The 27,569-nt window shown below is 34.7% G+C and overlaps 1 protein-coding gene across 1 annotated transcript in view; it reads left to right on the top strand.

Moving 5' to 3' along the window:
* The window catches only part of LRP1B (LDL receptor related protein 1B), a 2,172,360-nt gene that overhangs the window by 701,265 nt on the left and 1,443,526 nt on the right, over positions 1–27,569 (top strand). The window contains 1 exon segment of the mRNA XM_020984719.1: positions 13,706–13,843. Coding sequence (XP_020840378.1) covers positions 13,706–13,843 — 138 coding nt within the window.

Raw genomic sequence — 27,569 nt, 5'->3', positions numbered from 1 at the left:
CAAGTTCTCAGACCAATCTCTTCAACAATAATCTCATTTGTATGCTAATCAGATTTCTTAATCCATTGTTTATTTGTTTTCCCAAACAACAGTAAACTGTATTGAAAACTTAAAGGTCTAATTCCAAATCTGCCTTTATCTTGTCTTTAACCTCCTCCTCTCAATCAATCAAAGAATGGATGTGTAACTCTCATTAAACAAACCTTCTTCTGGTAAAGAAGCACAGAAATGTAAGGATAAAGATACATCTGACTTTGGTTCCTTATATGTTTTATAACAGACCCAAATACTAAATAAAACCTAAAAAGGAGGGGTAGCATGTTGAATACGGAAAATGAGTTAAAATGGAAAGTAAGCCTTTTAGAAGGCATTCAATCACATTTAGGGTACCAAAATTATTATTTTTTAATTAATTTATTTGTTTTTCGTTTTTTCAACATTCACAAGATTTTGAGTTCCAAATTTTCTCCTCATATCATCCCTTCCCCCACCCCAAGATGGCATGCATTCTGTATACCCCTTCCCCTAATCTACCCTCCCTTCTATCTCTCCCCCACTGTTCTCTTACCCCCTTCCCCTTCTATTTTCCTGTAGGGCAGGATAGATTTCTATGCCCCATTTCCTGTATTTCTTATTTCCCAGTTGAGGGTACCCAAATTCTTAAATGTTTGATTCAGCTTTGAATGTCTCTTGCCACTGGCCTTTGTCTACTTGATAATCAACCCCATGGATTCCCGTGTTCTCTCACTCACTTCTGACTCTTTGACAAGGATCTTGTCATTCCTGCCCCTGCTTATAAAACCCGGTGCAGTCTACATTTGGACCATCTGTGATTATAATGATATAGTACAAATATAATTTAGAAATTATGTCTTTTGTTTTCTCATAGCCACAAATATTTACCTTCCAGTTTTGTTTTTACTCTTATTCAATTACAGATAACATATTATGGAAAAGTTTTTTGAATATTTCTTATACTTTTTGGGGGGGTTCTTAGTTAACAGAGCAAGTTTGTGCAGATATATCCCCCTTGGGGTTCTTAGACTCTCAGTAATGATCGAAACTGGTACAACTACCCAGGAGCTCTTAGAGCCTTCTGAGAATTTCTCAAAAATCTCTTTTCAACAGTGAGGAAGAGCATCACCTTCTGTGACTCTCAGCTGTCCCATTGGATGCCACCTTTGGTTACATCTTTGCAATCTCCCTTTGTGGCAAGAGGACGCTTTCCTCTTGGTACCTCTATCTTCAGTCTGCTACTTGACAAGCAGTCTGAAGCCTTTCTTTTGGAAGCCACTGCTGGCTCTTAATTAGGCAGGCTGTTTCACCTGCCCTGAACTCTAGAGCCTTTCCCAGTAACTCTGGCCTTGTTACAATGGGTAAAGTAACTGCAAAGGAAAAGGCTAGTTAGTCCAAAGTGTGGGGGGGAAGCAATGGCTTGAAAAGAGATGAGATACTTGCCTTCTATTTTTTGTTATGCCATTGACTGTAAGCATTTAATCTCACTCTTAATCTGTAAATTTCTCTGTAATTTCACTTTCTTAATCAGTAAATGGGATACATTTCAGCCTATTGACTTATGGGGGACATGGGAAAACTAAAGACCTAATGCCATCATCTTAGCAAGCTTCTTATCTGTAATTTAATGACAGAACTGAGCTGTCTTCTATTCCAGGAATTCATTCATTCATTAAATGAATGTGTAGTGAATGCCATTTGTGTTCAGAGCACTGTAGGAAGGGAAAAAAAAATCAGTACTGGCTGCTTCAGTTGGAAAAGGAGGCAAATTCTCTAACCTAGAAGCCGCCTTACACATAAGCAATAAAGTCACCTACCACCACCCAGAAATATTTGCTTGCTACCATACTTGAAATTTTCACTCATACACACTCCACTGGGCTGTCTGTTTCCAGAAGGCCTCCATTAAAATGCAAACATATTATCTGTCAGGGATGACATTAGCCATTTGATAACTACTTTCACATTAGCAGAAATTTATTTTGTTCTCAAGATAACTTAAAGGACTCTGGATAAATACATTTAAAATGAAGGACTGATATATGAAAGGTTGAGCATGGAGTGTTATTTTAATATAAACCTAAGAAAACTTTGATTGCCAATTGCCCAATACAAAGAAACACAGCACAAACATGACAATAAAACAAACCAACTTTACTACAATATGAGGCCTCAATCTTATCTGTAAAATTAGAAGGTTTTTACTAAAACTTGACTGAACCTTGATTCAGATGGGGAAGGTGGTAGAAACAAGTCATGTCTGCTGGATCCCTGTGGGGAATTAGGAGAATCCCATTGGGGCCCTAGAGAGAATAGGCAACACCCTCCCCCTTACCCAGTTAACTCTAGTGAATTTGTACAGGGTTTTTATCTGAATCATGCAGGGTCAGGCCAAAAGGGAATGGAGTGAGGAGCCTGGAACTGGGGTCTCATGTTGATTAATGCTAATAAAGAAGGGAGGAAACTGGGAATTATTGCTAGTTGATATTCAAACTCTCAGGAAAGAAGTTTTAAACCTATTACTGCTGGTCTCTTATGCCAGGGTGACTTCTTGGTTTCTGACCTTCCCCTAGGACATATTTAATAATGGGATATGGTGGCTACTACTAGGTTCATTACAAATGACACCTAGGGAAGACTCAGCTTGAAGCATGAATCCAATGGAACAAAGTGTAGATGCTTTTAAATGAGAGAGGGAAGAGAATTTAGTGAAACAATAAACTCTTTGGGGATTTTCCACTGATTTGGATCTTCCAAGCCACTGTTCCCCCCATTAGTGCTGGTAATTGAGTTGACTGTACTACTCATTTAATGGGGCAGAGAATCACACACCTAGGGAGAGTAACAATTTATGCTGCATAGTAGAGAATGTTGATTTCATTTGCTTTCTCCTCTGTGTGCCTCATAAGGAAAGCACAGGAGAGCAAAGCATTCCTTTAGCCTGGGAAAAGTCTTATTTGTAAGGCTATAAACTAAAGATTTTAATACTTTGCCTTTGCCTAGAGTAAGCAGAATACTTCTCTCATACTTTCTTTGAATCTTCAATCCCACATTTATACAATTTCATTATTGGAGAAGGTGATGAACTCACCTGAATTTCTTATATTCAGTTGTTCACAGTCAATTATACAGATAAAAATCACTTGATTATAAAGTTGGCAATGAAACTAGTCTCTTACGTGATTTTGAGATACACCAAATTTCACTTGTCCTTCAGAATAATGCTAGAACTTTTTCCATTTAAATGTAATTTTTTTCTTCCCAGAAAGCAATTCAAAACAGTTTAATAATGAAATCACAGGCAGTTTTTTTTTAAAGTTGGTGTGCTGAATGTGAATATACACAAAAATAGCAGTAGCAGCTAGAGTATTTCTTTCCCATGGCATCCTTCTCAAAAGGTGGTCAGAATGTATCACATTTGTAAAAGGGCTCCACAAGGACTTTAAATTTAACACATGGAATTTTTTCTACGGTGATACTTCTTCAGAATGAGGATTGTTAAACATCAGAATGGCTTATTGAAGTTTCAAAATCCCCTTCCCTGAAGGCCTTAAAAAATAGAACAGATGTCCAGGATGGTTTGAGCACAGTATGCAAGTGCAGTATCTTCTTATTTTCCCTCCCAGCTCTTGGGTTTTCCTAAATACCTATTTCAAATACACAGGTATAAAATCCAAGACCAAATAGATTCTCTTTGGGAATTCTTTTATTCTCTGAAGAAGAAAATAATATAAGGTTAGTGCATTTGTACCTTTTGAAGCTGTTATATTTCTGTGTTTTCAAATATTATCAGATATGATATTTTTGGGGGTTGGGAACCAAGCCTTTGATTGTAATGGTGTAGAGTATTCAGAGTGTGGAAATTCTTTCCAAAAATGAAGATTTGAAACTTATCTGAAGTATATAGTGTGAAAGAGTTGCCTACATACATTGAGATGTTAACTTTCTCATCTAGGGTTACACAGCTAGTATGTTTCAGAAGCAAGACTTGAATTCAGATTTTCTTGACTCCAGGGTTATCATGCCATCCACTACATCTCACTGCATCTTAAAGGCACTTTATTATTTGTATTGATACATATTAACTCTATTAAAAACTGAATTTCATCAATCCATGTTTTATTTCCTCTATATAAATTCTTTTTTTTTCTATTTAAAGTCTTATTCTATCTAGTAGGAAAATCTCAGCTGCAAACATATGGTATGAATAAAGATAAGATGTTATCCCTAAAGTAACACATTTCTAGGGATACTTTGCTATCTTTTTAGGTTACTTGATTATGACACCAACCTTTAAAACTATATTATCAAGTGTCTCCATAATAGAGCATTCTGTTGTATGCATTTTACTCAATTATTCCAAGGGACATAGAAAAATTATTGTGGTCTACCTATTTTCTTCTTTTAGCTCTATAAATCTTGAAGCAAAAAAGGGTATGAAACTTGTAATTGGGCATAAATTGTGGTGCAGTTGAAAAAGCTGAACCAATCATTGGAAGTACTACATGCACATTCTAGATTTTCTAGTTATTTCCTGGGTTAACTACTTAACTAGGATCTTATTCTTATCTGTAAATTAAAAGGTTTGACCTCCAAGGTTTATTCCAGGTATTATTTTATGATCTTATTGTGCCCAGAGTGGTATTTGAGAATCTTCTCTTTTGAAACCATCTTTGCCAGACATGTCAAACTCGCCCCCATTTGCAAAACGCCCAAGTGGCCTTAACCATATAAAAATATAATCTGAAATCTTTACCAAACACACAGTGCAATATAGATAATATTAACTTATGGTTTTCTAAGTCCTATGGAGATCTATTTTTATTTAAATTTAATACAATCACTTCTCTTTTTCCTTTTATAAGAGAAAACTTGTTTCAAAGCCATCCCTGACAGGCTTATTCCTCAATTCCATACTTCACATCACCTCAACATCATCCCTACCCTCTCTCCCTTTTCTTCATTTTCTAAGCAAGAGGTGTCCCTCTTCCTTTATAAGACCATGTAAGAGACTTGTTCATATAATTCCATTCTCAGCCAAATCCTTCAGCAGCTAGTCTTTTGATCATCCCCTTTCTCCCCTTAATTTGCCAACCTTTACTTATCCACTCATTCCATCTCTGATCCCTATAAATATTCTCAAAACTTCCTCAACCTTAAAAAACAGTAATAATAAGAAAAGCAACACAATCACCTCAAGGGATTGTCCTGGATCTCTTTTCCCTTTTATAGTCAAACTTCTAAGGTTAAAATCTAGCCTATGCTAGTTTTTTTCCACTTTCTCACCTCCAATTCAGTTCTCAGCCTCTTACAATAAGGCTTGCTACCTCATCTCTCAATTGAATTTCTAATGTCATGTTCATCAGTGATTTCTTTATCACTAAATCCAATGTCCTTTCTAAGTCTTCATACTTCTTTGCGTCTGCAGCATTTGACACTGTTGACCATTCTTTTCTAGGTATTTATTCATTACTCTTTGGGTTTTTTGTTGTGGTTCTCTTCTTAGCTTAGAAAAATTCGTCTAGGCTTCACAGGATCATTTCCCATATCTTGTTTTCTGTGCATGTTTTTTTTTCCCCTAGGGGTTTTGTCTTAAGCCTCTCCTCTTCTCTCTATACTCTCTGCTCTAACCACCCCATACTCTCCCAGAAACTTAGCTGTAATCTAAATGTAGGTTACTCAAATCCTTTTGCAATCCTGCATCTCCAACTACTTGCTAGACATTTCTACCAGGACATCCCATAAACCTTTCAAACTCAATGTGTTTAAAATATAGCTCTTATTATTTCCTCCCCTAAACTGGCCATTTGTCATAACTTGCCATTTTTGTTCAAGGAACCACCAGTCTTCTAGTCACTCCAGGATCAAAACCTGGGTCATCCTAACTTTAGGTTATCATTTAACCTCACATATTCATTCATTTACCAAGGCCTGTCATTCCCTCCTCAACATCTCTCTCATCTGCCTCCTTCTCTCTGCTTATACTACATACATCATAGTTCAAGCCTTCCACTCCTTTTGTCTGGCCTCCTAATAAGTTTCCTTACACACTTTCCCTTCCCTATCTTCAACCAGGTTGGCCTACTAGTTGCCTGTACAAAATATTCTATCTTTCTCTGTCTTTGAATGGGCAGTTCTCTCATCCAAGAATGGTTTTCCTTCTCACCTTCACCTATTAAAACTCCAGATCCCTTTAATTCTCAGCTCATGTCCTCTTTTCTATCATATCACTATCCCACCAGGGCTTCAGGGACTAATTAGTGCAGTAACCTTGTTATTTGCCCTGCTGTGACAACCTTTTACCACCAGGATAAACAGAAGCAGAGATTTTCTAGTGGTCCAGAGACCCTGCCTTTCTGCCCTGGAGAAGTCAACCTACTTAACTTTGGCACTTCCTCTTGGACAGACCTACCCTGGACTAAGCAGTTCTACACTCACCCACCTCTATCTAACTGACTCCAGCTAGAGTCTGATCTTATAAGACTATCCCATATAGTTGTCTTATCATTTGTTCTATTGTCTTAATTAGTTTCCTTTTTTTGCTTCTTGTTCAGTGATTGATAATCAAATTAACCACCATCATCACTGCTACCGTGAAGGGCATGAGTATTTATTGCTGTGTGATTCCACTTTGCAAAATTCTTTTTTTTTTTCCTGAGGTAATTAATAGTAATGATGATGGTGCTGGTTGTAGTGGGATGGTGATATAGCATAAAGAAGAAGATACTTGAGCTGAGACCTGAAGGGAGGTTTTAATAGGTAAAGGTGAGAAGGAAAAGCATCCTGGCAGGGAGTACTGTCCATTCAAAGACAGAGGAACAAAAGTTAGGATATTCTGTACAGAGAAGGAAAGGAAAGTATATAAGGAAACTTGTTAGGAGGCCAGACAAAATATGTTGGGGGCTAAATAGGTATCATACCTTGGCTACCATTCTTCACTCTCTCATATCTACCCATGTTAGCTCTACCTTTCTAGCAGCTATATCCTACTTTACTGTACTCTTCTATTATGACCTCTGTAACCTTCATAGTATAGTTACCAAATTGTCTTTTATGTTAGAACTGTGGCCTTTTGCCTGCAATTACTTTGTATATAATATGTATTTAATCTTCTATATACATATACTAACAGAATATGAACTTCTTGAGGGCAGAGACTATTTCTTTTGTCTTCAAATCCTCAGTAACTAGAACAAAGAATTGTATATAGTGGAAGTTTAATAAATGCATATTGAGTTAATTGAATATTTTTAAATATTTTATATTTACTTATCTAAGGACACACTGTACCTTCATCTGAGAATATAAATTTCTTGAGGAATGGGACTGTCACACTTTTGTTTTTGTTGGTGTTGTCCTCAGAACACTAGCCAACTCATAAATAGATATTTAGCAAATGCTTTTTGATCAATTGATTTCAAGTAAATAATAGCTGACATTTATACAATGATTTAAGTTTTGCAAAGTGCTTTGCATGTATTAGATTATTTGGTCCTCATGGCAACCCTGTAAAGAAGGTACTAAAGGCATTATCAATCTTATGGAAACTGAAAATTCCAATTTTGAAGAACATGGCTACATGGCCACACAGTTATTAAGAGTCAAAGGGAGAATTTGAATTAAGATGTTTCCAAATCAGAGTGTAGTGCACTATACATTATACTACCCTGTCTATTTCAACTTTATTCTTTCCAAAGAGTAACAGCTTTATTTGATTTTATTTATACTGCTCCCAGAACAAAAGTGAGTGGATGGAAAGGTAAAAAGTATGTTTAAAACAAAAACTATAGACTAAAGGCTGGCAAATGGTACTCTAGAAATCTTAGTTTTGATGATAATAATGAACTTTCTTAAGATTAATTCTAGGAAGTTAAAGCACAATGTTTAATTTTCAAAACCCTTCCTACTGAATTTTAGAAACCTGAGGGTTGCCCCTCATTAAAAAAAAAAGAGTAAAGGGTCAGTGGATTAAAATTTCAAGAACTAAAAAATTGTAATGGAAACCTGCCAATAGATAAGACACTTTCTTTTCCATTATTTGGATAGCTTTTAGCAGGTGAAAGTTTCCCTTAAGAGCAAGGTTTCAAAGGGTGATAAGCTCTATAAATTTAGACAACCCACAGTCCCATCAATAGATAAAAGTTGTGGTTTAGATAATCCAAAATAGTAGATACTTTTAAATCACAGTTTACTTGGCACAATAGAATTTCTCTTGATTTGTGGTAGATTAAATTGCTAATTACATTTTGTTTGAATCAATAACAATTACTTAATAAATAGATACTAAACACATACTGTATTCCCAGCATTGTGTTATTAGTTTTAAGACATTCTTGCCTTCAAGGAATTTACAATCTTTCAGAGAGACAGAACCAAGCCTAATGAAGTATGGAAAAGTAAAAGACAATATATAATTAACTACAAAAGTGTACGATGTATACATTAACTGTAGTATGAGAGCAGAGAATGAAAAATAAATTAGGGCTGGTACATTCAAGGAAGGCATGATTGAAAGGGATGTGAGCTGGCTCTTGAAGAGTGGGTAGGATTTAGCTATAGAGAGAGGAAGAGGGATGGCTAGCTTCCATTGAGGGTTATAGTGTGATAGGTAAGATGAGCACATTATGTACTTGGCCTAGTGAAAGAGAAATCTGACCATAGAGGAGGATTACTGTTGTGGAACTGTAGAAAGCAATACTGGACAAGTCAGTTGAGGCCAGATTTAAGTGTTAGATGATATATGCGAAAATCTGCTTTGTAACAGAAGGGTGAAATGATTTCTGTGGAAACAGCTTACTGACTATAAGTAAGGTGTTAGCTCAGGATTAAATATTTGCTGTAGAAATTTAGTCTGTTGATTGTAAAAGTTTGCTATATGTAAGCATATAGTACAAATCTGTATGCGAGGGAAACTGAAAGAAACATGGAAATCTACCACTTAAGAAACCTTGAATTGCATTCTATTTGGGGGATCAGGAATAATATCTCTTCACTGTGCATATCTGTCAAGGTGAAAGTTTTTCTTAGGCAGTGTTGCAATTTCTTCCTAGGATTCAGAGGCAGAATGGTATAGTAGATAGAGAGCCAGGCTGGGAGTTAGGAAGACCTTGGTTCAAATGTGACCTCTGATGAGCACTGGCTATACCCTTAAACATGTTCCAGACGCTCTCAGTGACCCAGGTAATTCCTTAAGGCTATATATTTCAGAAAAGGTGATAATATGCCTTGGTAAAAGGAGTTTCCTCATCCAGTACTTCTCTATATCCATGAAAGAACAGATCCAACTTGTATCCCTCATCCTATTCCACTTATACTATCACTACTTTCCTGTCAATACACAGGATGAGCAGGAAATACAATATTCAAGGGAACATGTCCCTTTTTACTGAGCAACCAGGACTCAACTAACAAGAAGTAATGGAAAGATGGAAAGAGTACTGGACATAGTCAGGGCAGCTGAGCTTGAACCCTGGTTCTAAAACTTACTAGCTGTATGGCCATAGGGTAAAAAACAAAAACCAAAAAAAACCCTTGACTTTATTAAATTCATAGCTGTAGAACTGTTTGGTGCTTAGGATACTAAAGATCATCTAGCAAAACTCACTTATTTAACAGGGGAATAAAATGAGTCCCAATAGATGAAATGACTTGCCTAATGTCTCACAACTGGCCAAGTAGACACAGGTTACTTGAGTCCATGTGAAATGTTCTTTCAAATAGATAACACAATCTCTCTGATCCTTAAGTACTCTCTTTGTGAAATAGGGATAATACAGAGATACAATTTGAGGAGAAAATTTTGTAAACTATGAAGCAGGAAACTAAATGGAAGCTATTATTAACATTATTGTTATAATGATAATAACTAGCAGTTATATAGTGCTTTAAGATTTGCAAAGCACTGTACATTATTAATACTTTTCAAAGCAAACAACAGGCCAGATAACTTTCATGATTCTGGGCAGAAATTCAAAGTAGAAAGTAACTCTTGCTCTTCCACTCTACAAATTCCCAGGAATGTTTTTTTCTCTGATGCAGATTCTGCTAGAGTCCTGATTTTCTCATATGGCTGCCCAATTTTGTTGACAGTCTAGGAGAGGCAGTGTCAGGATTTAGTCTTTCATGGAAGATATTGTAATGAATCTTACATATAATATTGGCTTCACTCCTAATACATGGATTCAAATATCTTTCAGACTCCCCTGACATGATTATATTTCCTTTTTGTCATTGTCTTGTAGGTTTAAAGAAATACTCCCATCCACCCTTCTTTATTAAATGAAACAGTTTTTCTAGTCTCCCCGGTTTGGTAATTAAATTAGTCACTGATTTTCCAGCTATTCATACTAACCTTCCAGGCATGCTTGTCCCCTACCTGACACTTTTCACAGCTAAGATTCAATCTTTCATTTGTGCCAACTCATCTATTACCAAATCTTGCTTTTCCCAGAACCACTAGGTCATTTTTCAGCGATTAAAGCTGGAGGTAAAACCTTTCCCGTTTATGAATGACATTGTCTCTTATGGAACACTATTGTTATATGTAATAGCATGGATTTCAGGTACCAAAATATGAATGTGCTAAATATTAACTTGCATCTATGCAGGACTTTACATTTTTTTTTCACTTTTAGTGAGCATTGGACAATTAATTAAGCTGGAGACTGTTGTATACTAATTGCTGCCCATGGCAAGCTAATAGCTCTCCTAAATTAAACAATTAATTTAAAATATAATCAAAGATTGTGTAGCTGGAAAATATCAGTAAAAAGCATTTTTTTTTAAATTGTGGAGCTAGGAAACATTGACTGAAATTGTCCTACTTGTATTCCAATTATATATTTTAAAGCTAACATTTAGGGTTTTATATTTTATTAAAATATTCATAGTGGAGGTGTAGTTTGCACCAAGTCTCATTCACAACACATATTTTTACAGTAAAGTGAGTTGTACATTTGGGGAGACAGGTGTTTGACAAAATTAATAGCCTGTGTATAGCAGTAATTGTATAAATATACATGAACACACACAGAGAAACCTCTCTGCAATATCACTGCTGCTAGTGAGGCTACACAGGAGAAAAACGTTGATGAACTGCTAGAAATGTGCAGGGTCAAGTGATTGCTATTCTAACATCTAATACAATTACATCACCCACAATCTACTGATATGTTTAATCTACATACTCGTAATCTTTGTCCTCTCAGAATAAAGAATTCTTTTTACTAGTAATCTACTTTTGGTAACTTCATGGGATCATGGCATTTAGAAAGCATGTTGGGAAGGGATCTTAGAGGCTATGGAGTCTGACAAGTACCTGCCAAACAAAATCCTGTTATTATATTTGATAAGAGATCAGCCTCTTGAAGAAATTGAAGAGCTGAAAAAACCAACACCTCTCAAGCTAGTAGTGCTACTTTTGAACAACTTTGATGCTTATGAAGATTTTTCCTCATGTCAATCCTAAATTTTCTTCCTTGTAGCTTCTATTCATTGCTTCTGGTTCTTCCCCTTAGTGCCAAACAGAACAAGTAAAATCCTTCTTCCATGTGATAGCATTCATGACATGAAAGAAAAATGGGGAAAAGATAGAAGTGTGTATTTCTTAGACCTCTTAGAATACAATCTTTTTCATATTGACAAATCAATATTTTTCTTTACTTTATGATCAAATGCTTTAAGATCACAACATACCCCCCAGCCAGATGCTTTCAGTTCCTTCAGCTAATAGATATAGATATAGATATAGATGATATAGATATAGACATAGACATAGATATAGATATAGATATAGATATAGATATAGATATAGATATAGATATAGATATAGATATAGATATAGATATAGATATAGATATGGAATAGACTATAAAGGCTTTTTAACATCCTACTTGTGTTCCTCTGCATATTCTCCAACTTATTAATATCTTTCTTAAACTGTGGCACCCAAAATTGAACACAATTCTCTGGCCATGGACCTACTAAGACTATGCAGAAATATCATTTCCTCCTTGTTCCTAAATAATATGTCTCTCAATGGAACAAAGATTACAAGACCTTTGTTGGATGCAATAAATATCACTTTTCCAGGTGATATTGAGCTTCCAATTAACTTGCACCCCAAATCTTTGTTTTCAGACAAACTACTGTCTAAAAAAGCCTCTTCCATTTTGTACTTTTGAAAGTTTGCTCTTCTCTTTGCTTCTATAACTTTTCTACCTTGATTTTCAATTTTCTCCTCTTTTAGCATTATTCTATCAGCTCCCTATCTAGTATTTTAACTTTTTCTTATTCTTGGTAGAATATATGAGAATAGACTTTTGCAAGAACTTTTTAATGTCCCCTAGAGACACCAGGATGAAAGAAAATGATGGAAATGCACACTTCCACAGCTATTCATCCTCTCTCCATATTTCTAGAAGGGTAGAATTCTGGAGGAAAGCATATTTCCCCAAAGTGTGACTTTTAATGAAATAATTTCTTCCTTTGATCCTGTCCCAAGGTTCTGAGTTAATAGCCTATTCTTGGTAAGCATGTGTTATAGTAATATATTTATTGGGGAACTATACAACTTTAAGAAAAAGGTGGAAAGTTAGGTTGAGGGTATATTTGAGGCCATGATTCAAAGATTTGAAGCTATGACTTTGGAAAGCCATGCAAATGAGTATTGTGTATTACAAGAACAGTAATGTCTTAATTGTTAATATATATGTTTAAATATAGTTAATCACCATCTCAAAGGGAAAAAAAGCAAAAGGAAGAGGGAACAATTTGGTTTAGACATAAACAAAAACTGTTGGTTAAAAGATTGTTATAGAGAATGTGTTACAGAAGAAGTCTAAAAAAATCCTTCATGATACATAAATTTTTTTGTTTGTACAAAACATTACTTAACTAAATTGATTTTTCTTTCTATAGAGTAGATTATAGGTTGTCCTGAGAGCTAGAAAAAATGGTTCAGATATCTTAGGAAGATCATTTTCCATCTTTCACCCTTTTTGCTTCCTTGTGCTTTCTGTTATTTATTTTGGGGGAAGCAAGATCTGGATTGTGACTTTACCATTGTGGGAAACTTCTGGGATTGAACCTTCCTCCTCTGAGGCAAATTATCAACTCCTTTTTAATTTATAGTTATGGAGCTTTGTTTTGTTTCATTAAGTGAGTATGTTTCTTGCTCATGGTCACCTAGACAGTATGTATCAGAGGTAAGACTTGTGCCAACATTTTCCTAATAGCTATTGTGTGTTAGAGGCCAGCTAAGTGTCACAATAGATAGAGTACCTGGCCTAAAGTCAGGAAGCCTTTCTGGATTTAAATCTGGCCTCAGACATTTACTAGCTGTGTGACCCTGGGCAAGTCTTTTATCCCTGTTTGTCTCAATTCCTCATCTGTAAAATGAGCTGGAGAAGGAAATGGAAAACAGATCCAGTCTTTTTGCCAGGAAAACCCCAAATGGATTCACAAAGTGTCAGACACTGCTGACATGACTGAATGACAACAATTTATTTCCTTCTTTCCAGCATAAGATCATGTATTTCAGACATTCTGCAGAACTCAAAGCATTATAATAATGTAATCTATGATTATTTTTATTCATATAGCATGCTGTCCTTCTCCCTGTGCTTAACAGTTTTAATTTTGAAAGGAAATTCAAGCTGACACAGATTATTCTGTCCTTTTTTTGTTTCAGGTCCTGAGGAAATAGAATTAAAGTGTCCCTTGAATCATATTGCTTGCCTTGGAACAAACACATGTATTCATTTATCCCAACTGTGCAATGGTGTACTTGACTGTTCAGATGGCTACGATGAAGGAGTCCATTGTCGGGGTGAGTCCATTTGCTGAACAAAGCAGCAGAATGTTAAACTTCCAGTTGCCTATGAAAGTTCAAAGTGAACCTCTAACCTGCTTATTCTTACACTTTTAAGTGTACTGGTTACTGAAAAAGGGTGAATATTATTGCTACAGACACTTAATATACATTTCAAAGAGGCAACTATTGTGTATTGTTGAAAAATGAAGTCAAGAAAAAAACACATTCATGCTTTGAAGTCTGACTGGATAACAATTTCTCATTTTATATGAAAGAGTACTTTTGAGCAAAGGACAGATGAGGAGTTGTTTTTGTCACCAAAGATCAATATCACACCATGTTACACACTTGTTTCTTCTGAACTCTAGTTTAAACAAAGTCAGGAAATTTAAAGTAAAACTGAGAATCAAATATTTCAGTAAGACTTATTAATTTAAATTCTTCCCTTGGTGATGTTTTCATGAAGGCTTTCTATTAGCTACTCTGTAATATATTTGGTCAGGCTTACTTGAATTTAGTTAAACATTTAGTTCATTCTATTAGGACAGAAGGAAAGGTCAAGGAAACTCTTGAACATATCAAACAGAGGATAGTGTAAAGATCCAATAGGGTGTGAAGTCAGAAGATCTTGGTTTGAATCCCATCTCTACCACTTGGAATCTATGTGATCTTAACAACTCAACCTCTCTGGGCTCTAGTTTCCTTTTCTGAAAAGTAAAGGAGTTAAACTAGAAGCAATTTGGTCTCGAAGGCACTTGTTAAGTTCCTTCTAAATTGTAAACACTATGCTAGGTACTGGGGATACAAAATAAAACTGAAATATCTCTGCTCTCAATGAGCTTGCATTCCACTGGGATAGACGATATATGTGATCATTTATATAATCTAAATCTATGATCCTAAAATGATCTTGGAATAAACATATCCCAATGGGGGTAGAATAAGTTTTATCAGTTACGCCAACTGAATTTGTGGGCTGGGCTATAGAACCTGCAACTGAGATCCATGAGGCAAGTCAAGACAAAAGTGAGGCAAATAGTAAGACTAGAACATTAGTTAAAATCAGGAGATAAGCAGTTATCTCTAGTAGGAATCTGGATTCAAAATCAAGGTCACAAATTAGAACAAAGGTCATTTCAGAACACGTAAATTCTACAGGTCACCTCAGGGCAGGCTAAGCTATGAGAATCAAGAGAGATGACCAATTAAATTGGGCTTGTGAATGAATCTACACTGGGAAGCAAATGTGAGAGTCAACAATTCATCTGATACTCATTTGCCCAGGCAGCCAGACCTCAGCAGCTCCACATGAGGGATGTGGTAACTATTGACTCTGAACATGGATCATAGGATTTATAGCTCTAAGGGATCTCAGAGGTCATGTAGTTCAAATCTCTCATTTTTACTGTTAAGAAAATTGAGGCCAAGAAATGTTAAATGACTCACCCAAGGCTTAAGAGGTAATCAGTGTGAGAGCTAGGATTCAAACCCAGATCTATCTTTCCATTATATTAATTTCTATATAATGAAAATTTTAACTTCTTTTGTTCTTATTATAAGATTTTGTAATATGTATACCTTTAGCACCATCTTTAAAAAAGTTATATAAGTAACAAAAAGTAATTTAGCAAATAAAAAGCATTAAGAATTAGTAGTTTAGGATTTTTTTCTAATTTAATTAATTCCCTTCAGACTATTCCATCCATTTCAGTGATAATTCAAAGTTCAAAACAAATTATGATCAACTTTAAAGGGTAAATAGATTTGTGTCACTAGCTTCTGCAAGAGTAAAACAGTCATGATTGCTGAAAATTCTCCAAAAGGTGATTAAGCAAATGCAAGAAATCTTAAATGTATTAAAAGACTTTGGATTATACCAAATATGTTCCAGGCTTTCCTAATAAAATTGGAGATTTATTTTAAAGAGATGAAGAAATATGTTAGTAGACAAAGGAGTGGATTAACACTTAAATCTAAACTACTTAAGTGTGGATTAAAATGGAGTTGGTATTAACTAATTTATGCTGATGACATTTACATAGCAATATGTTTGGGTCTCAAAGATTTGAAATATATTCTTTAATTAGGTTTAAATTAAATGTTATGGTCACAGTATAAAGGAAAGAGTCTTGGACTTGGAATCAGAGGACCTGGTTTTAAAAATCCTTGTACTCCCTTTTTGACCTTGAGCAAATCACAATGCCTCTGAGCCTCAGTTTCTTCAACTGTAAAATGAAGGCATTGGATAACTTCTAATTTCTCTTCTGTCTTTAAATTTACATGATCTTGTGATCTTTTCTCCAATTATGCTCAATGCAGTTCTGAACCCCCATCTGCTTATTCTAATTTTCATGATATTGTCAAAGGGAAACTTTTTATATATAAATCTTAAGTGGCTACTTGTAAGTCTTGGAGCAACCAAGAATCAGAGTTATAATATTTAACAACTTTTATGATTATCCAGAAAAAAAAATCCCTTTTTACAGATAGGGAAACTGAGGAATTCAGAGGTTCTTTTTTTTAGATGACTTCCCTAAATTGCAAGGACAGTAAGTAGCAAACCTAAGATTTAAAACAAATTCCTCTAATTCTACATCCACTGCTCTTCTATATTATGCTTACTCTACCACATTAGAAGATTCTGTCTGAAAGACAATAAACTTTTGCAAAAAGCTGCTTCTTCACTTGAGTTATACTTTAACTATGGGATATTAGGATGTTGAGATGCTTTCAAGGTAAGATGTGGAGAGGTATTTACAAAATATCTCACTGTTGAGTAGCAACTCATATAAATAGCTGTTGATTGAAGTTTTGTATGGGCATTTGGGGTTGAAAAGAATTAGTACTATTCTTTGTTTATGACTGATAGTGAGAAGACTTAATGTTAAGAAAGCATAGTGGTGATAAAGTGTCCCTTGGTAAGGTAAGAAAAAGAAAGGTAGGAAATCAGATGAAACTGAGAACAGGCATGTCTGAGACCAGTTCTGCATCATTCTCATATAGTATGAGCTTAATTCCTAAAGAGAAAGGTATCTAAAAGAGATTTGCAACAATGCTACTGAAGAGACAATAAGGGAGGGGATATATTCTAATCCTGTTTGGGAATTTATGTATGCCATGGAGTAATATGACTGCTGGTGTTTAGCCAATGGTATCCAACAAATGAGTATGGCCTTGGTTTGAAGAAAATAGAGTGATAATTCTGTGGGATATATGCTCAGACAATGTGGCTGAGTCAGAAGAGGGTTCAGGAGATATTCAGCATAAGAGGGGGAAAATGGGGAAAAGGTTCTTTGAATCTTTTTCTTGGAATTTCTTCTTTTGTGTCATCCGCCTGGTATATATATGGGGGTTGTTTAGAGTACTGAGATCAAGTTAGGTCATGGCTCAAAATCACACACAATACATCAATAAAAGAAAGGAGGTTAATGTTTTGTTATCAGATCCAGTGCAGTACTGATTTAATGAATTGTGGCAAGTATGCCTACTCTCAATTCCCATGTTGGGTGTACAGTGGTTTGGAGTGGGGGGAAGGGTAAAAGTATGATGTCCATTGGGCAATCTTATCTGAGGAAAAATTCAATGCAGACTACTCAGATATATGCTAATTAGCCTGGGATAGTCTATCATCACACTTAGTTTCCTGAGTCATATTAACCATCTTAGATCTCTTAATGAATCTCCTTTGGTCATTTATAAATAAGACTAATAGAGCTCCCCGGAAATTCTGACTCTTCTTAGTATACATAGATATACAAGGTTCCAATCCCTTGAGCAAAATACATCACAAGGCATATAACTCACACTAAGGATCAATAAGACAACAGAGCAGAATACCACTATGGACAACAGTCACTAGACTGAGTCTCAGATTCAGACTCAAGTTGCTGTTCATAATTTAGCAACACTTGAAAAAGAAAGAATATATGTATATATGTAGAATGAATATGAGTTCAGTTATAGATATATACTAAAATAAAACAATTTATCTTTTAAGAGTAGATACTCCCAAAATCAGCATGTTGTATTTTTTAAAATTCCATCTCTTCACATATAATATTTTGCACTATTGGTAATAATCACCATATCTAAATTGCATGAGCAATGGCAACACACTTCGTAAATCTCGTGTCTGCTTAAAACTGGGATATTTCCACACTAACCAAAGCCCACAAAAATGCAACAAGAAATAACCAGATTCAATCAATAGTGATATGATCCAGCAAAAGTGATTAAATAGTATTTCCAAAGTTTGCCATTCTTATGGTAATTCGTTATATTAAAATTTCACATGACTTTATGCAGAAGAGTCCTTTTTATGCTCATGCCCTATTCTGATTACATTTGTGTGTGAAATGGTAATACATTTAAATTCTGAACAGAATTGTAGTCTCCAGGCGTTGCTATCTCTTCATAATCTATTACAAGCCCTCATGTACTTCTCAGGTTACAGCAACTCATGGATTTTGTTTTTTGTATCAGAATGGAAAAGAGATTATTTAATCTATGTGATTGTTTTCCAGCACACATTTCAATGTCCTTTAGAGCTAAGGGGATAAAGACAGTGCTGTGTTTACTAACACTGATTGGGGAATAAAACTGTCTGACACCTGCAGTGCTTACCATTTAAAAACAGACACATCTGGGTTCCCATCTCTCACTTCTTTTCTGTGAGTGTTTCTATACCTTCCTCAGGGTGTAACATAGTTAATAATTGTATTTGAGTGGGAAGTGGGGAACAATCTTTGCAAATAATAGGAGGCTCTCAGAAATGATGCTATCAAGTCAGTTTCTTTATCAGATGGTGATTGTTTTAATCTCTTTTGCCAGTAAAAATGTAGTTATCCTGTTATGGGAAATTATACTTTTCTTAATCCACTTATAGTTATTCTAAATTAGAATTTATTTAGTTTTGGGATATAGTTACATGACATTTTCATAAAAATATTAGTTTTACTTTTGTGTTCCTATGAATGTAATTGAAATGTTAGTGGACAATTGAATGAAAGAAAATTAGGTACCTTAAAATTGACAGTTTTAATTGAATAAAACAAATGAAAACTTTTAACTGAAATGATTCATAATCAACACTGAGTAATCTTTCAATATGATTTCTGTGTGGCAGAGCTTTGCCCAAATGAAATTGCATTAGCCTGCAAGCCAAATTTTGCCTCTAAAATATTACTTTTCCTACCTTTTTCCTTTCTTTTTTCTTTTTTAAAATTAATTTATTTTGATTTATCAACAATCACTTCCATGAGTTTTTGAGTTTTAAATTTTTCTCCCCCTCCCTCTCCACCATCCTCCCCAAGATGCCACATAATCTGATGTAGGTTATACATATACATTCCTATTAAACATATTTTCACATTAGTGATGTTGTAAGTAAGAATTAGGAAGAACCATCAGAAAGAAGAAACAAAAGTCAACAGAAGGAAAGAAATAGCAAATAGTATGCTTCGATCTGCATTCAAACTCCATATTTCTTTGGATGTGGATAGCATTTTCCATCATGAGGCTTTTGGAGATATCTTAGATCCTTGTATTGCGGGGAAGGGTTAAGTTTATCAATATTAGTCATCGCACAACATGGCTGTTGTTCTATACAATGTTCTCCTGTTTCTGTTCACTTCACTCAGCATCAGATCATACAAGTCTTTCCAGGTTTTTCTGAAGTCTGCCTGTTCATCATTTCTTATAGCACAATAGTATTCCATTACATTCATATACCACAACTTGTTCAGCCATCTCAGTTTCCAATTCTTTGCCACCACAAAAAGAGCTGTATATGTGGGTCCTTTTCCCATTTGTATGATCTCTTTGGGGTATAGCCATGGAAGTGCTATTGCTGGGTCAAAGGATATGCACATTTTTATAGCCCTTTGAGCATAGCTCCAAATTGCTTTCCAAAATGGTTGGATCATTTCACAACTCCACCAACAATGCATTAGTGTTCCAATTTTTCCACATCTTCTCCAACATTTATCATTTTCTTGTTTTGTCATCTTGGCCAATTTGATAGGTGTGATGTGCCGTTTTCCTTTCTATCACCTAGAGGGAATCTGGATTGTTATTTTGGTAGCCACTGGAGACCTGCTTCTTGCAGAGTAAATTAGTAATAGTGCCACTTTAATATGAATATCATCATTATTGCTTTGTGAAATTCATGAATTTAATTTTTTTTGCTTTTTTTTGTTTAGTCTGTTTTTTTAGATTATACATCATAATGTAAAAAAAAAAATTGTACCCTAATTTATTTTTTCCATTGGAAAATGAATTCATTTAGGTCCATTTCTAAGCTATAGTCAATGCTGAGTTATCCATGCTTATTTATTTTCCATGTCTTCATTTTTGGATTACACATGCTATGGCTCTTCTCCGTTAAAATGGATAAGTGAGGGTTGGCTATATTTTAGAAACCAAACCATAAGCTCACTCTCATTATATAACAGTGAACAACTGAGACTTGGTTGATAGTCAAAATTCTTGAAAAGTAGCAGTTCTCATTGCTCTTAAATAGACTTGTAAAAAGGCAGAAGTTCTGAGAATGACAATATTGACATAGGAGAACAGGGGGATTTAGAGAGAGGACATCCCCTTGTCAAGAGCTGAAAAGTTAGGAGGAATTCTCACTTGTCTCAGATGTTCTAGTCCTTTTTACTAGGCAAGGCACAAGTCACACAGGAACTCACTGTGGTTACATAGTTGTCCCATTCTTGACTTGGCCTTTAGTTTCAATTGATCTCAAACATTTCAGTCACCATAATAAGAAGGTTTTCTTGTATAAACAGCTATTTAAAATATGAACAACTTCATATCAGGAGTTATGCTTAAATAATTCAATAAGCCCAATGGTTAAATGAAAGTCTGTGATATGTAATGAAGAGTTATTTCGTTGCTTAATAATAATAATAATAATAAAGCATTTTAAGTTTTACAAGGTACTTTATAAATGTTACTGAACTTTTTCCTCACAACAACCTAGGGAATTCAATACTATTATTATCCTCATTTTGCAAATGAGAAAACTGAGGCAGGCAGAGATGAAGTGACTTGCCAAGAACTGCAAACTAGTAATTTTCTGAGGTTGGATTCAAACTCAGGTCTTCTTGACTCCAGTCCTAGTACTCTATTCACTGTACCACCTTCCTGAAGCTATGAAGCATAATTGAAGCAGGTATTGAATTAATTAGATGAGTAGATATTTGTAGAAAGTTTTTGACCCCAAAAGTTTCTAATATAAATTATCTAATAATTATGAGAGAATAATAGATAAATTATCCAAAAGAAATGTTTCATAGAGAACTGCTGCATAGAATATTAATGCAGGAAAGAGCCTCTGAGTTCAGTTAGTCCAAACTCTGCCTGAATAATGAGTACCTTTGACAAACACACCAAATAAGTGGCCATTCAGCATGGTATAATGGAAAGAGTGCTAGATTTGGATTCAAGCCACCTGAGTTCAAATCCCAGTTGTGTGTGTCCTTAGATAAGTTTCTCGATGTTTCTTGGACTCAGTTTCCTTATCTCTGAAATGGAAAAGTTGAATTAGATCTTTTATGAGGTCCCTTCTAACTCTAAAGCTCTGATATTATAATCCATCAGTTTTTCTCTGAGAAGAATCATAAATCTGATGTTTCTTGCACATAAACATTTTTCAAATATTTGAGGGTAGTAATCATCTTTTGTCTTTTCCTCACATAAAATTTCTCTCTTCAGGAGAAAAACACCAATTCCTTCAGCTCATCCTCACATCCCTTACCATACTGATTAACTTCCCCTACAATGCTCTAGCTTGTCAATCTCATTTAAAATAAAACCAGTGCACAAAATCCAATGGGATTGTCAATACCCTTGCTCTGGACACTACTTCTATTAATGTGACCTAAGATCACAATAGCTATTTTGGTTGCCATGTCATAATAGTGAGAGACCTTAACAAACGCATTAATGAATTCCAGGTATATCATACTGCATTCTTCTTATCCCCTATTCCTGTCTCAAATCCCTATGTCAAAAATTAGTCTGGCATAACTTCTTCGTGATGAAGCAGATGCTGGCTTCTAGTCATTATTCCTTCCCACAAAGTTATCTATTCTAAATAAGACTAGATCCTTCTGTTTCTTTAAGGCTTGCTCTAAATTATATTTCTGTTTTTCTATATCTTCAATGACATTCATATTCATTATAATTATGTGTAACATATAACTAATCCAAGTGAATAGACTATATACTATTTTATCTGGGGGATTTAGTAAATTGTACCTCCTGAAAAGACTCAGGTCACATGCCTTACCTACCTTTACAAAAACATTGCCATCTAACTTGCATCGCAGTCCTAACCCATAGAGTGATACTTCAGTTCCTCAAATGTGACTAAGCAATTGAGCTCTATATTCAATTTAACTCTCTATATTGCATATATTCTACATACAAATGTCGCTTATTTTTTTAAAGAGTTTGTATTTTATTTTGGAATACATAACTTGTGGGCACAAATTTGCTTTTCTTATTCTATTAATGTTAAGATGATTTAGCATTTGTAGAGATCCATTAACTGACTGGGGGAGGTGACACAAAACTTCTGGGTCAAAGGAAAACCAGCCTAGTATTAAAAGGCAATGTAAGTGGATGATTCACAGATGCATATTTAAAAGTTAGATATTTGCTATTCTAGATGATTATCTCTTTGTCTTTCAAGAACGTTCTATATTTTTTATGTGAGGATCTTGTATATCTCTTCTGAATTGCATAATTTGGTAATAGTAGAAGTAGTAGCTGATTCCAAAGTGATCTGTAGGGGATACTTTGTAGCATAGACAGAACACTGCATTTTTTTTCAAGTGGAAAGATAAAATTAACTGTTAACCATAAAAGGATAAAGCCTATGATATCTTATTTCCAAAGAGATGAGGAACAATTTCATTGTGTTCTTTATATATTAATATAGTATATTAGAGCTATATGTTTTGACAACTTAATCACTCTTTTCCTGGTTGATATGAGGAACACACTTACTGTGACATTTGAGGCACATCTTTGCCTGAAACCACACAAATGAAACAAACAAACAAAAAATTTACCATATTAAGAACTAAATCTATTTCCTTAAAGTGATTAGCATGGAGGAGTTAAGGTACATCAATCAAGGGAGCTGAACATGGAATTAGAAGAAGTAGGTTTGAATCTTACCTTTATCACTAACTTCTGTGACCTTAAAGCCAGTAACTTAATCTTACTGAATCTCTATTTCCTCATCTGTGAAATCAGGATTCAAACCAAAAGTGTTCCAAGGGCCCTTACACCACCAAATCTATGATCCCATGGTACAAGGTTGTAACCATGGGCAAAAAAGTCACAGATGATTAGATTAAGTTTTACAGTGTGAATGTTTCAGTCTTTTAAAATCAGTCCTTTGACTTTGTTTTCTTGATTAAATAGCATCTTGAATATCCCTCCCACAAATTAAAAGGTTTTCTCACTCATTCTGCTGATAATTAATCCAAGATCGAAAGATGAAAGCTCTGAAAATTTGTCCAAGTTTAACATCTTTGAAAATGATGGAGCAGGTAATTTAAAATAAGAGCAAAAGAGAAAAGTTAAGCATCACTATAAATTTGTAATGAAAATAACAGTGCAAGAAAATGAAAATGCAGTATGTAATTCAGCTAATTATTTTAAAATAAAAAGATCATAAATTTAGAGTAAAGCTGGAGGAAATCTTAGAGGTGACCTTGGTTCAACCCTCTTAATTTATTGATGAGGAATTTGAGGCTCAGAGATAATCAGTTACTTGCCCAGGGTCACATAGCCAGTAACTCTCAGAGTCTGGATTTGAATCCAGGTCTTCCTGGCTCCAAGTCCTGCACTCTAATGGGCCACACTTCTTCAGAAATTAAGAGGGTCTCAATTAAAGGAGATAATTTTGGCATTTTGTGTTTCATAAAATTAGTAGATTATAGTAATTCAACCTTTTTTCCCCTATGCACATCTTTTTCCCTGTTTTTCTTCCTATTAATCTATACTTCCAGATTGATGGCTATTGCTGTAAATTGTTTTCTTCATTGTGTAGAACCTAGGCACTCATTATTCATTTTAGTATATGCTTATTTGTGCTTGATTTCAATTTTAAGTCCATGCAAGTTGATAACTACTTTATTTCCCCAAAGGGATTACTTGTCCAGCTACATCTGGATTAAATGGATAATATTGTGTCCCTGTCCAGCATCCATATTCCTAATCGCAAACAGTTGTATACACGGATTCCTAGCACATGCAATTTCTTTTTAAACAAAGCTTTATTTCAAGGTCCTCTGAGAGTTTGAGAGCATATGCCCTGAAATTTTTGGACTAATATGTTCTGCCACAACTCTCCCTGTCTGTCCCAATGACTACAAACATTTGATGTGAGGATGAAGGGGGAAATGTATCTTTCTTCTCTTCGTTCTGTGTCCCCAAGTATGAAAATGTATAGGTCATGTGACCTTATGTTTAAACTGAATTATTTGCTCGCTTTCTTTGACTTGGAAAGGGGTAAAGAATGAGCCTCAAGAAACAATGATAAAAAACATAGACAGAAGAGTAGCTTATCAGAACCATAATGACAACATTGATTTCCAAACATTCCATTCCCACTCCCATTCCAAATACTTTCACTCCAATCCATTTTTGCACTTTTTAACTCTTAAAATGAGTCTATATAACTCCTCTCTGTGTATATATAATACACATATAAACACATGCATATATACACATATATACACATATGTGTATACCTATATCTGTATGTATGTATGTGCATATGTATGTATACACACATACTGTATATGCATATACATATGCATAATACACATATATACATACATATATACAAATATGTGTGTGTGTGTGTGTGTGTGTGTGTGTGTGTGTGTGTGTGTGTATCCAATGTGTCCTCCAGGAGAATATACACTTCCTTATGGAAAATACTTTTTTTCTTTAACTTTGTATCATTGGAATTCAGCAAAGTGCCTTAAACATAGTATATACTTAATACATTTTCATTGTTGTTGAACGAGGGTGTGGTAGAATGAAAATCCACCAAAAGTAATTCCTTTCTCATCCTCCCTACCTTTTTAAGTTGAAAGAGTCAGGTAATAAATTAACCATGGATTGATATTCTTAAAAATGTTGAGGTATAAATACGTCATATTAATTATTATTATAAATCAATAGTGTGGTCAGAACTTATTAATTCATGCAAACAAGGCCACATTATTGATTCTATGAGGGAATTACATGCCCTGGATTATACTTCAAAATTGAAATAATTAAATTTAATAATATGCTAAATGCCAGTCAGTCTTCTCACACTAGATAAGTCCTTGAATTGATAATAGCCTATTTCTTTAAAAAATATAGTTCACATCATAGTTCATTAAAAAGAAAAGAAGGAAAGGCAAAACAGGTAAATAACAACATCATGGGCCAAAATGAATCTCTCTCCAAAAAAGTTAAGCATTGTAGAAGGTGCATTTACTCTTATGAGCCACAAGGGGCAAGATTAGTTCACTGCAATGTCACCTCAGTAAATAATGTGAAAGACTCTATTGTGGTTTGGGGGTTATCCTCAAATGAATTTTGTCCTAAACTGTCATTAGAAACTCACTTCGTTTGTCAGCCCAACTTCAAATATTGGTCCAAGTTCACTATCAAGCATAAGGTCTACAATATGTAGCTATAACACACTTTTCTCAAATAAGAACTAAATCAGGTAATCAAGACAAATGATATATTGAATATAAATTAAATTATATCTCTGCAACCACACTGCAAGTAACTTCCAGGTGCAAGTTTTAAAACTATAAATCCTTGAGTTTGAATGTCTGCTTTTTGTCTACTGCATCTTAACTCAGAGAAATGAGTAAAATCACTATACTTCAACCTCCTTCCCAGAACGTTCTTGAAGAGCTGGGGGAGCTTATACAAATTCAACTGAAAGACATTTTTGAACTTGCTTTATATTTGCTGTCAGTTTTATTAATTGCTTTAACAGAAAAGAATGTGCTGAGTGAACAACAAGCTAAAAAAATATATCTAACCACCTTGCAGAATTGAATGTCTTACTCACCCCATGCCCCTTAAAAAAAAATTAGATCTCTCATTTGATAAGGTACATAGTTGGGAAATGGAAATGCTGTTTTTAACTCTTTGAAGTGATTCTGTAATGAGAGCTAGTAGGAGGTTAAAAGATCTCTGATAGTTTAACATTCAGGATAGAAGCCTGAGAGAATAAGCCAGACTTTTCAAGGTCATTTAATGGAAGAACTTTTAATGAAGAGAAAAGCTTCAGTATGGTGATATCTCAATAAAAGAAAACACTAATAAAATTGGGGAGATTTGTGTTGTTGAACCAAATCAGAATATGTGTTGAAATACCTCATTTGTGTGAGTGAACTATCTATAAAGCAGACTCTGTTCAGAGGTTCACATGTATAACACATATAGGCTAATTGACCAGATAATTGTTGTACACTATTTTGAGTAGTCTAGAATCTGAAAACAATTTCTTATTTTTTCTTTATCATTTTTCTATGATTCACTTTTATCCACTAAATGGCAAACCTATCTCATTAAGTCATGCGTGCATATTGAAGCCATTAGAACAGAATTACTTGAATGTGTTGAGTAGTGTTCACTAGAGGGGAAGATACATAAGTGAGAATTTCATGGATTCACTCAAGGATTGATTTTATTGCTATCTTAAATTTCATTAAACTTTTTTTCTCATCTTCCCACATTCCACCAATTAAAGCACCATGCATAATCTTTTTAATTCTTTTATAATCTTCTCTTCCTTGAGAAATCTTGGTAATCTTTCCCTGAATGATTTTAAAAATGCATTGTTTCTAGCATTAAGTTCTTCTGTACTTACTCGGTCGCGTACAGGTGCAGTTTTAAGCATGGTTGTCATTTCTTCATGGAATATGCCAAATACATGGAAATAAATTTAAATACATTGGTACTATAGGATCATGTTTAAATCACTTATTTAGAGATGGAAAGCATAGTATCAGTCATGTAATCCAGCCCCCACATTTTATATATGAGGAACTGAAGCTCCAAGAGCTCCAAATGAATTTCCCATCACACAAGTAGCTAAAAGCAAAGCTGGAATTTTAATCCAGGCTCTTTTGTTCTAAATCCTTCCTTCTTCCCTTTTTACCAAGATGCCTTCCAACCAAAATGGTTACTGATGAAGAGGGAGCGTTGTAAACTTGATATTAAATCTGTTAGTTTCATATCATTAAATTAGCCTTAGGAAAACATAATTTTTATATGGCTTTGTTCCTAGAACAGGATAAATAAATACTGCCGTAAAGTTTTACATCTGATTTAAGATTTCTCTATGTTTATTAACTTTCATTGAGAATTTGGATGCTGGTGACAGGCTAGTAATTAGGAGGAAGTGTAAATGTGGAGCCATAATGGCAGAATACAGGCCAGGACCCAGGTGAACTCTCTGAACATTCCCCTCTAAATAACTTTAAAATAATGCTTCAACTCAAATTTTGGAGCAGCAGACCCAACAAAGATCAGAGGGAGACATTCTTCTGGTATAGAACAACTTATGAGGTACAGAGAAGAGGTCTGTAACACCAGTGTAGGAGCAGACAAGTGATCATAAAAGGGTTAGAAATGGTCCTTTGCTAGCATTGGTGTAGCTGGTGCTGATTGGCAACTCTATTGCCCATAACAAATT

The sequence above is a fragment of the Phascolarctos cinereus genome, unplaced genomic scaffold, assembly GCF_003287225.1.
Source record: "Phascolarctos cinereus isolate Bilbo 61053 unplaced genomic scaffold, phaCin_HiC Scaffold_726;HRSCAF=1367, whole genome shotgun sequence".
NCBI lineage: Eukaryota > Metazoa > Chordata > Mammalia > Diprotodontia > Phascolarctidae > Phascolarctos > Phascolarctos cinereus.
The sequence above is the reverse complement of the archived record's forward strand: the minus strand, read 5'-3'. Positions and strand labels throughout refer to the sequence as shown.